This window comes from Eulemur rufifrons, chromosome 7 (genome assembly GCF_041146395.1).
Source record: "Eulemur rufifrons isolate Redbay chromosome 7, OSU_ERuf_1, whole genome shotgun sequence".
In the NCBI taxonomy this organism is placed as follows: domain Eukaryota; kingdom Metazoa; phylum Chordata; class Mammalia; order Primates; family Lemuridae; genus Eulemur; species Eulemur rufifrons.
Window position 1 is genome coordinate 114770503 of NC_090989.1, and position 12441 is coordinate 114782943.

A 12441-nucleotide genomic window follows, 5' to 3' on the forward strand; every position below is an offset into this window, starting at 1 on the left:
TATCTAAGAACTCTTCACCTAGCCCTAAGTCCCAAGGATTTTCTGTTGTATTTATTTTGAAAAGTTTTATAGTTTTACCTCATTTTACGTTAAATCAGCAATCCATTTTTGAATTAATTTTTTATATGAGGATAGATCAAGTTTCATATATTTGCTTATGAATGTTCAGTTGCTCCAGCATCATTTGTTGAAAAGACAATCCTTCCTCGATTGGATTGCTTTTGTACCTTTGTCAAGTCAGTTAGGCATATTTGTGTGGGTCTATTTCTGCGTTCTCTATTCTCTTCCATTGATTTTTACGTCAATATCACACTTGTCTTTTTCTATCTTTTTTTTTTTGGAGACAGAGTCTCTCTCTGTTGCCCGAGCTAGAGTGCCATGATGTCAGCCTAGCTCACAGCAACCTCCAACTCCTGGGCTCAAACGATCCTCCTGCCTCAGCCTCCTGAGCAGCTGGAACTACAGGCGGACACCACCCCACCTGGATAATTTTTTCTATTTTTAGTAGAGACAGGGTCTCGCTCTTGTTGAGGCTGGTCTCCAACTCCTGACCTCAAGCGATCTTCCTGCCTCAGCCTCTCAGAGTGCTAGGATTACTGGCGAGAGCCACCTCACCCGGCCCACAGTCTTAATTACTATAACTATGTAATAAGCCTTAACATCAGGTAGAATGATCCCGTCAACCTTATTTTTCCTTTTTAAAATTGTTTTAGCTATTCTAGGTCCTTTGCCTTTTCATATATTAATAAATGTTTAGATTGTTCTATATCTGCAAAAAATCTTGGAGGGATTTTGATAGGAATCATAGATCAATTTGAGGAGATTTAACATCTTTACTATGCTGAGTCTTCTAATCCATGAACACAGTATATCTATCAATCCATTTATTTAGATCTTTGATTTCTTTCATCAATGTTTTATTTTTTGCATTACACTGATTATATAAAAGTTGTGTTAGATTTATACCTACGTATTTAACTTTTCTTATAAATGGTATTATGTTTTAAATTTGTTGCCCCAGCTAGTATATAGAAACAGAATTTATTTTTATATGTTGATTACTTCCTTGCCCTTTTTTTATTTATTTATTTTTGAAGAGTCTAGGCCAGTTATTTTGTAGAATTCTGGATTTACCCTGTTGTTTCCTCTTAGTGATATTTAACTCCCTCCCACATATTTTCTATATACTAGAAGTTAAGGCTTGATTAGATTCAGGTTAAAGTTTTTTTGGCAAAAATACTTTATAGGTAATATTATATACTTCATATTGAATTTTAGAGGTTTTTTTTTTTTTTTCTTTTAGAGACGAGTTCTCACTCTTGCTCAGGTCTCAAATTCCTGAGCTCAAGCAGTCCTCCTGCCTAGGCCTCCCAGAGTGCTAGGATTACAGGCATGAGCCACCGCACCCGGCCTAGAGTATTTTGACTCTGAAAATTTTTTTATTATAGATTTAGTTGAGTTTCTTAAAGAAAAAAAATAATTTGCTTTTAAATTTTTTTATTGATATCTAGTAATTATACATGTTTATGCAGTATGTTGTATTTTGATATTTTGATACATGTATACAATGTGTAATGCTCAAATCAGAGTATTTAGGATATCTATCACCTCAAACATTTATCATTTCTTTGTGTTGGAAATGTTTCAGATCTCCTCTTTTAGCTATTTTGAAATACATAATAAATTGTCGTTAACTATAGCCAACCCTGTGCTGTTGAATGCCAGAACTTATTCCTTCTATCTAACTGTAATGTTTGTACCCATTGGCCAACTTCTCTTCATCCTTCTCCGCTGTTCCCATGCTTTTAAATTTTGGCTAAAATTCTTAACAAGTCCTTGTTCTGCAATTTATAATACTTCTGGTGTTTTAAAAATTTTTTTGTTTTTGATTATGAATACATAATAGTTGTACATATTTATGGGGTACATGTGATATTTTGATACAAGCAATGTGTAATGATCAAATCAGGGTAATTGGGATATCCATCACCTCAAGCATTTATCATTTCTTTGTGTTAGGAACATTCCAATTCTACTCTTAGTTATTTTGAAATATACAATAAATTATTGTTAACTATAGTTGCCCTATTGTGCTATCCAACAGATCTCATTTTGACTGTACGTTTGTATCCATTAACCATTGCCTCCTACAGTTTTGGGATTTTTTTTACTGTTGTACCTTGTAAAAAATTTTTCACTTTGAAGACTCACATTACTAGAACTCTGTATTAAACCACAACATTTTTGTTATATAATTTATATTTTATTTTAACTTTTAAGGTTTTACTTGGAAGAACCTCCAGGAACACAGAAGCTTTATTGGGGAAAAACTGCTCCACCATCTAAAGTGGTCCATCTTGGAGATAAAGAACAATCTAACTGGACAAAAGAAGTACAAGGAATTTCAGAACAGTGAGTGTCATAAAAAGTATTTAATATCGTGGAACTAGAATCTGTTGGGGTTTTTTGTTTGTTTGTTTGTTTGTTTGTTTTTGATACAGAGTCTTGCTCTATCACCTGGGTTAGAGTACAGTGGTATCATCATAGCTCACTGCAACCTCAAGCTCCTAGGCTCAAGTGATGCTGCCTCAGCCTCAGCCTCCCGAGCAGCTGAAACTACAGGCATGTGCTACCATGGCTAGCTAATTTTTCCATTTTTTGTAGAGACAGGGTCTTGCCCTTGCTTAGGCTGGTCTCAAATTCCTGGCCTCGTGCTGTCCTCCTGCCTCAGCCTCCCAGAATTTTAGAATTACAGCCATGAGCCACCACGCCCAGCCTAGAATCTGTTTTAATGTACTCATCCTCTAACTTATTTTACACTTAACATGATAGTTAATCTGAAAACTTGACTATACCTTCATCTTATGTTCTAAAGAAAGTAATGAGTTCTGGTTTAAAATAACATCTGGTTAGCAGCAGTTATGGCCTTGCCCAATTTGTCATTAAAATACTTCAGGAAGTAGAACAAAATGAAGTGACACAATCACTTAATACTAGAAATAACACTTAATATGTTGCCTGAATTTGAGAGATATTTTTAGTAACCATAAGGACATTTAATTTCTTGGCCATACACAAGTAATGAAAATAAGAGGGAAAATCCTTTTTTGTTCCTCATCCTCTCATCCTCCCCGCTTCTTCTACTCCCCTCCACCCAAGCTCCACATGCCCCTCTGGGTTTAGAAATGTAAGGTCCGTACCAATCAAATTGAGAAGCTGGCCCTCCTTGAAATGGTTTTCAAGGTCACCAGAGTGCTTTTTGTCCCATGATTTTACCCTAACAGTACCTCTTTTTCCATCTAAACACTAGAATTCCCAAAACCAAAACAGAATAATAGAAACTGGCAGTGGCACATGAAGTGATGTTTTAAATGTATATCCATCAGCCTTCCTGTCCATTGATAAACTTTTGGGGAATTCAAGGAGAATTCTCCTCTATAATTTTGGTGTCAATACCAGGCCATAATGTCCATATTCAAACATGAACAAACAGGGAAAATGTACAAAGACTGTGAAAACCACCCAACATAAGGGAGATAAACATAGATCTCAAGAGATTGAAGTAGAACATACTTTTTTGCCTTCCAATCGTATAAATTAGATACCCCGTCGTAGCTTACATCATTCTGAATTTTCTTTTATAGCACATAAATAAAATAACCTAAACTTATTTGTATATTAATGCAACTCTTTCCTTAGATGGTATGCTCCATAATGGGAGGGAACATATCTGTTTTTCACCACTTTATTCTAATTTCTTGGCTAGTGCCTAGACGCTCAGTAATTATTTGTTTGAATGAATAGATATTGTTTTAGTCATGACTCTTTTTTTTTCTTTTCTTTTCTTTTTTTTTTTTTTTTTTTTTGAGACAGAGTCTCACTCTGTTGTCCGGGCTAGAGTGCAGTGGCATCAGCCTAGCTCACAGCAACTTCAAACTCCTGGGCTCAAGCAATCCTCCTGCCTCAGCCTCCCAAGTAACTGGGACTACGGGCATGCGCCACCACGCCCAGCTAACTTTTTCTATATATTTTTAGTTGTCCAGCTAATTTCTTTCTATTTTTATTAGAGACGGGGTCTCGCTCTTGCTCAGGCTGGTCTTGGACTCCTGAGCTCAAATGATCCACCTGCCTTGGCCTCCCGCAGTGCTAGGATTACAGGCATGAGCCACCACACCCCGCCAGTCATGACTCTTTTGATTGGAAAAAAAGAAACTCATTCAAAATACTGTAGATGAAGAGTTTAGTTATTCATATCTTCAAATATTGATATATGAATATCAGTATATTGATACCTGCTAAGTATAGTTGTAGGCACTGTAGATACCATAATGAATAAAAACATCCAGTCCCTATACACGTGAAACTTAAAACTTGTGTATAGGAAATTGACATTAATGTCTTATGTGATTTTTGGTCAAACTGCAACTGTAATAATTGCTCTGAGGGAATGGTGCTCTGAGACCATAAAATAGACGGATTTGACTTATCTACAAAGGAATTTTCTTAATTCAGGGATAGCTTTCCCAGGAATGTGTTGATTAAACTGATATTTAAATGCGAAATAGGAGTTAGGCAAAGAGTGAAAGGAAGTATGTTTCAGGATAAGGGAGGGCTTATGTGTAAAGCCTCTATGGCAAGAGGAAAAGCAGCATGCATTAAGGAAGATGAGGCAACAAAGGAAAAAGCAAGAGGCAAACTGAGAGGTAGGAAAACAGCAAGGAGAGGATTAGATCATGTAAACTAAAGAAAAAAAGAATATTTCAGGAGTAAGGCAATAAGCCAGGTCAAATCTTTTGAAGAGATTAAGCAAGAGCTATTTTGATTGAGCAGTGGGGCTGAAAGCCAAACTGGAGTGGGTAGAAGAGTGATTGAGAGTTGCAGAAATGGAGACACGGTAGAAATTAACAACTTCTTCAAAAGGTTTAGCTGTAAGGGAGACCAAGAGATCGTGACCTCTTATCCTATCTATTCGTCCACTTCTGAATGGGCTTGGCCTTCTATGATGGCTGCAAAGGGCAGAGAGAACCATCAAGGCAGCAAACTGCTGGAGTTGATAATAACGTATGCTAGTTCACACAAGAGAATGATTTCTAGTGCCTTGTTTAATATTATCAACCAAGTTTGATAGACAAGGCTATGTGGATTCATGAGCACTTAGATTTATTTATTCTGGTCACCATTTTCTTAGACCGTTTTTCTTTACCACCATATTTCTCCCTCATATCATTTTACTTTTTGTCCCCTGCTCTGATACCTCCCAAGCTTTTTCATCTTCCAAGAGGAAATTCACAAGATAACTGTTGCTTTGCCCCTGAGGGTTTACTACACTTATTTGTGATTTTGCACATTGTAATATCAGTAGCATGAGGTGAGGAGCCCATGGCTCTAACAAGCAGGAGTGATGCTTGTGCAGACCATTCTTAGCTTTAAGACTTGCAGCAAGGATGTGGTACCTATTACTTATCTCAGTTATATCTCCATGTATCTTACTAACCAAGACATCTTTTCTTAAATTGAGTATTCTTTTTCTATGAATATACACATGAAATATTTCCATGAGTACCAAATTAAGTGATTTTATTTTTAGAAACCATGTAACTAGGCACATAGGGTGTACCTGATAAATTTCTGTATTCCCCCATGATAAATTTCCTTTCTGAGAAAAACTAAGAAATACAGATAAAAAGAGAGGAGGAATTGTAGTGTTAAAAGTCTGAAAAAGTTCAGTTGAAGACCAAAAGAATAAATAAGGGAAGAGGTAATTATTTCTGAAAAGTTTATTTCACAATGTAGATAAAACAAACATAAATTTTTATGTACTGAATAATTGACATACCATCTCTGTTTGGTGGATTCTCAAACACATGTTTTCACTTTTTATCATCTCTGAACTTACAGTGTGTTTTGCCAAGTGTCATAATTGGTGGATTCTTTTTCTTGTGGCACATAAAATAATGATATATCTTAAAATCAATGGTGTCTTACAAACTGCAGGGAAAACTGAAGCAAATTAAGAATCACCATGAATTTGAGAGTCTGGCCAGTCTGTCCCTGACACATCTAGTAATCAAAAAACAAATATGCAAAAAATAGAATCTGAATAATATAATTCATTGATTTAATAGTTATAGATCAGATTTTACACCCTACATAAAAAAAAAAATAAACCCTTCCATGCAGGATACAAAGAAAATGCAAAGATTTTAAAACTACAGAAAGAATACAGACTACAACACTGACCCCAAAGCAGTAAAAGTAAAGTAAAAGCAAAAGTAAGTGAACAGAGAGATGAGAAAGCTGCAGAAGAAAAGTTTGAAGCTAGCAGGTTCATGAGGTTTAAGGAAACAAGCTGTTTCCATAACGTGAAAGTGCAAGGTGAAGCAGTAAGTGCTAATGTAGAAGCTGCAGCAAGTTATTGGGAAAATCTAGCTAAGATCATTGATGGAGGTGGCTACACTAAACAACAGATTTTCAGTGTAGATGAAATAGCTTTCTGTTGAAAAAAGATGCCATCTAGGACTTTTCATAGCTAGAGAGAAGTCAGTGCCTAGATTCAAAGTTTTCAAAGGACAGGCTGACTCTCTTGTTAAGGGTTAATGTAGCTGGTAATTTTAAGTTGAAGCCAGCGTTCATTTACCATTCTGAAAATCATAGGCCCTTAAGAATTACACCAAATCTACTCCATCTGTGCTCTATAAAACGAGCTCTATAAATGGAGCCTGGATGATAGCACATCTGTTTACAGCATGGTTTACTGAATATTTTAAGCCCACTGTTGAGACTTACTGCTCATAATAAAAAATTCCATTCAAAATATTACTGCTCATTGACAATGAACCTGGTCACCCAAGAGCTCTGATGGAGATGAGATGTACAAGGGGATTAATGTTATTTTCATGCCTGCTAATATAACATCCATTCTGCAGCCCATGGATCAAGGAGCAATTTTGACTTTCAGGTCTTATTATTTGAAAAATACATTTTGCAAGGCCACAGCTACCATAGATAGTGATTCTTCTGAATCTGGGCAAAGTAAATGGAAAACCTTCTGGAAGGGATACACCATTCTAGATGCCATTAAGAACATTCCTTATTCATGGGAAGTCAAAATACCAACATTAACAGGAGTTTAAAAGTTGATTCCAACCCTCACGGATGACTTTGAGAGGTTCAAGACTTCAGTGGCAGAAGTAACTACAGATGTGTTTGAAATAAAATTACTGCCTTCTCATGATCAAAATTGAACAGATGAGGAGTTGCTTGTTATAGATATAGCAAGCAAAGAAATATATATATAGCAAAGAAACTGGTTTCCTGTGATGGAATCTACTCCTGGTGAAGCTGTTGTGAACATTGTTGAGATGACAACAAAGGATTCAGAATATTACATGAATTCAATTAATAAAGCACTGGCAGGGTTTTTGGAAAGTTGGAAAGTTTTCTCCAATTTGGAAAGTTGTTCTGCTGTGGGTAATATGCTATCAAACAGCATCACATGTTACAGAGAAATTTTTCATGAAAGGAAGGGACGATGGATGTGGCAAACTTCATTGTCGTCTTATTTTAAGAAATTGCCATAGCCAACCCAACCTTCAGCAAACATCACTCTGATCAGTCAGCAGCTATCAACGTTGAGGCAAGATCTTCCACCAGCAAAAAGATTATAACTTGCTGAAGGATCAGATGAATTAGCATTTTTTAGTAATAAAACAGTTGACCTTTGAACAACATGGGTATTAGGGGTACTGACCACCCCCTCCCTACAGTAAAAAATCCCTATGTAATCTTTGATGCCCCCAAAATTTATTTAACTACTAAAAGCCTTACTGATAAACAGTCACTTAACACATATTTTGTATGTTACATGTATTGTGTATTGTATTGTTACAATAATGTAACCAACAGAAATATTACCATAATCCCAGAAAGCCCCTTGTACACCTTTCTTGCCATTACCATCCACTACTCCCCTCCCCAAGGATAACTATTTTAACTTGTAGCCCCATACATTAGTTTTTTTCTATTTTTGAATTTCATACAGTATTAAGTTGATTCATACTGAATGTATTCTTTTTGAGCCTGACTTCTTTTGGTCAATATTATGATTCTAATATTCATACTTGTTACATGTAGTTATATTTCATTCATTTTCACTAATGATAGTATTATCTAAATACAGCACAATTTATTTATCCATTCTGTGGACAGAAATTTGAGTTGTTTCTCATTTGGGACATTTGGTGAATGCATCTATTTGCATTTCTGTTGAGGGTATATATCTATGAGTGGAATTATTGCTTCATAGCATATGCTTAAACTAAGCTTTAGTAGACACTGCCAAAAAGGTTTGCAAAAAGGTTATATAAATTTACACTGTACTAGCAGTTTGTAAGAACTTCTGTTGATCTCTATCCTCATCAGTACTTATTTATTGCTGTCTTTTCCATTTTAGCCATTTCTATGGTATAATAGTATCTTATTTTGGTTTAAAAGTCTTTTGCCCTTTTTAAAATTGGGTTAAGTTTTATAGTTTTTCTTATTGGTTTATGGGATCGTTCTCAATTTCAGAGGAAAACATTAAGTAATTTACCAATAAATATAATGATTGCTGCAGAGTTTGTAAAAATCAGTATTGTTTATTAGATTAAGGAAATTTTCTTCCATTCCTAGCTGGTTAAGAATTTGTATTCATTAATTGGTACTGATTTTATCAACTCTCTTTTCTACATCTGTCAAAATGATCATCTGATTTTTCTGTTAATCTGATGGATTACATTCATTGAATTTACAATATAAATCTACCCCTAAGTTCTGGAATAAATTCCACTTAGTTATGATATATTGTCCTTTTTATATATAATTGAATTTTGTCTATTAAATTTTGCTTAGGACTTTTGCATCTACTTTCATGAGAGAGATTGGTCCATGATTTCCTTTTCTTTTTTTTTTTTTTTTTCTTGAAACAGAGTCTTGCTCTGTTGCTCCTGCTAGAGTACAGTGGCGTCGTCATAGCTTACTGCAACCTCAAACTTCTGGGCTCAAGCAATCCTCCTGTCTCAGCCTTCCGAGTAGGTGGGACTAAAGACGTGCACCACCACACCTGGCTAATTTTTTCTATTTTTAATAGAGAATGGGTCTCACTCTTGCTCAGGCTGGTCTTCAACTCCTGACCTCAAGTGATCCTCCCACCTCAGCCTCCCAGAGTGCTAGTATTACAGGCATGAGCTACCGTGCCTGGCCAGGATTACTGGCTAAATAACTTTTGAGTAAAAGTGGTAGACAAAATTCCATAGATTTTTAAGAAATGGTGCCAGATGTTATATTTCAAAAATTTGCTGGAAAACTTCTGTTTCTGACCAAGATGACATGACTTATTTTAGACCAACCCTACTACAGAGTACAATATCATTAAAGTATAAGCTGATAAGAAAAAATGTATATAATAATGTGGCATTATATAATTATATACTATAGTATAGATTGTAATTTTATATATAGTGTATGTATTATATAGCATATAGTATATAATACATATATTTGTGTATACATATCTATAAAAATTTTGAAGTATGATTGTTAATGAGTTCAGTAGATGGATTCAATAGTCATGTGGGCATACTTAAAATTGAATCAGTGAACTAAATGATCAAGCTGAGGAATTCCTTCAACAAATACTACAAAAGCATAAAGAGATGAAAAGAGTATAGTCAGAATTTCTAATATCTATCTTATAGTAGTTCTGCAGAGAGCAAATGGAGGCCAGGCGCAGTGACTCACGTCTGTATTCCCAGCACTCTGGGAGGGTCACTTGCAGTCAGGAGTTTGAGACCAGCCTGAGCAAGAGTGAGACCCTGTCTCTACCAAAAATAGAAAAAAATTAGCTAGCCATGGTTAGCACATGCCTGTAGTTTCAGCTGCTCAGAAGGCTGAGGCAGGATCGCTTGAGCCCAGGAGATTGAGGTTGCAATGACCCAGCGCCACAGTGAAATTCTACCTCAAAAAAAAAAAGAAAAAAGAAAGGACATAAGAAAATATCACTTAGATGAAGAATGATTATTTTCTGTAAAGGCCAAATTGTAAATATTTTAGGCTTTGTAGACTTCACAGTGTCTGTCACAGCTACTCAGCTCTGCCATTGTGGCACAAGAACAGCCATAGACAGTAGGTAATGGATGACTATGTTCCAATAAAATTTTATTTAAAAGAAGAGGAGGCAGTCTTGATTTGGCCCATGGCTTTAGTGTGCAGACCCCTGCTTTAGATTGAAAAGGCCCACCAAATGCTCCTGGCTACTTCTAATCTGTTTTCTGTCTCTATGGATTTACCTATTCTAGATGTTTCATATATATATGGAATCATATATGACCTTTTGTTTCTGGCTTCTTTTGATTAGCATGTTTGTGAAGTTTATATTGTAACATTATAACATTTGTCAGTGCTTATTATTTCTTATGGCCAAATAATATTCCACTGTATGGATAGACTACCTTTTGTTTAGCCATTCATCCATTGGTGGACATTTGGATTGTTTCCATTTTTTGGCTATTCTGAATAGTGCTGCTATGAACATTCATGTATCAATATTTTTTTGAGTGCCTGTTTGCAATTTTGGGAGTGGAGATATACTTAGAAGTAGAATTGCTGGGTCATGTGGCAGTGCAGTGTAGTTCAGTGTTTACCTTTTTGAGGAACTGGCAAACTTTTCCACAGCAGCTGCACCATTTTACATTTCCAACAGCAGTGTACAAGTGTTCGAATTTCTCCACATCCTCTGATTGTAGCCATCCTAGTGGATGTGAAACACAGGAATTTCTTGTAGCTCTGTGAATTCTCATTTAATCACATAGATGGCGGGGCGGGGGGGCGGGGTATGCACAGAGTAATATAAATAATGAAAAAAAGTCTTAAGTTAGGTACCCAGAACTGCTAGCATATTTATTCAAAGTTTATTTAAGCATTTGACTGTGAGTTGGTAGTTTAGATGATTATCATCCTAGAATATATATGTACTCATTCATATGTATATTTCCTTTTTTATTCTTTCTCTTAGCTACCTGAGAAGAAAAGGAATAATAATAAATGAAACATCTGCAGTTGTATATGCTCAGTTACTCACAGGGCGTAAATATCAAATAAATCAAAATGGTGAAGTTCGTCTAGAGAAACAGTGGTCAAAACAAGTTGTTCCTTTTGTTTATCAAACTATTGTAAGGGTAAGTCTACATCAAGTTTCAACTTTATCTTAATGTGCACTAGTACACATTGTATAAAGAAAAGACTATATCATTAATATGTATTCATAAATAGAAGACTAATTCAGCAATGTATAATAGAGATTGTTATTTAATGTAATTTGCAAAATATCTTAGTCTTTATAAAGAGTATTACATGCTCATTCACTGTGTGTACAGTTAGGAAACTTGTCTCTTGTGGGCTTTAAGGACTTAATGTCTAAAAGAAAAATCCCAGCTTTAATTTACACTCTTGAATTTTAGATTTTTATTCAAAAATGTTTGCCTTAAATAAATAAACTAATGAGCATAAAAGGCAGTTACTTTTGTGTTTGTAATCTTAGATATGGTGGGGGAGGACAACATTTTTTAAAAATATGTAGTGATCTTATAATTTGGGGGGTATAATATAGGGTAGTCAGTGATTAAGAACATACACTGCCTGAGTTGGCTTCTTAGCTATATGACCTTGTATAAGATTCATCCCTTTTCTGTGGCCCAGTTTTCATCTGTAAAGTGAGGCTAATAATGGTCTCTGCCACAGAGGGTGGTCTTGAGGATTAAATGAACTAAATAAATGTGTGAAGCACTCAGAAGCGTGCCTGGTGTATAACTAATCAGTAAATTTTAGCTGCTAGTGTTATGTAGAAAATCTTCACATTTGACATTTGCAGACAGCATAGTCATAATCCCATAGGAAAAAAACTTGATATGCAATCTATAGAAATTTTGACTGTGATGATTTACTTTTATATTTCATTTTACATAGGACATCCGAGCTTTCGACTCCCGTTTCTCCAATATCAAAACATTGGATGATTTGTTTCCTCCTAGAAGCATGGTCTTTATGCTGGGAACCCCCTATTATGGCTGCACTGGAGAAGTTAGTTGCAGTTTTTGTTACTTAAATTTCTTTCTGGTTTCAAGTTAATATAATTATTTAACTTCATTTAGGTGCAAAATAAAATGTAATACCAAAGGGGAAAAAACAAGAAAGAATTTGTCCATGTAACTTATGAACATAGTATTTGATATATATCTTTATTCTTGAGCTCAGGAGGTAGGGGACAAATAATTCAAAATCCTCATCTCTTTTTTTAAGGTTTGTTGTGGTGGAAGCAGTTCTGTAACTATTTTAGATATAATATAGGGTTGAGTGAATTTATAAATGTGTTCATGTTTTGAGGAACTCCAGTCTTACATGGAAAAA

The 12441-nt window shown here is 35.3% G+C and overlaps 1 protein-coding gene across 2 annotated transcripts in view; it reads left to right on the forward strand.

Annotated features, from left to right (window-relative positions):
• Positions 1-12441, forward strand: part of XRN1 (5'-3' exoribonuclease 1) — a 116122-nt gene that overhangs the window by 43382 nt on the left and 60299 nt on the right. For both annotated transcript variants that reach the window (XM_069473145.1, XM_069473144.1), the window contains exons 20-22: positions 2281-2412; positions 11051-11213; positions 12001-12114. In XM_069473145.1, coding sequence (XP_069329246.1) covers positions 2281-2412; positions 11051-11213; positions 12001-12114 — 409 coding nt within the window. The remainder of the gene's footprint in view (positions 1-2280; positions 2413-11050; positions 11214-12000; positions 12115-12441) is intronic.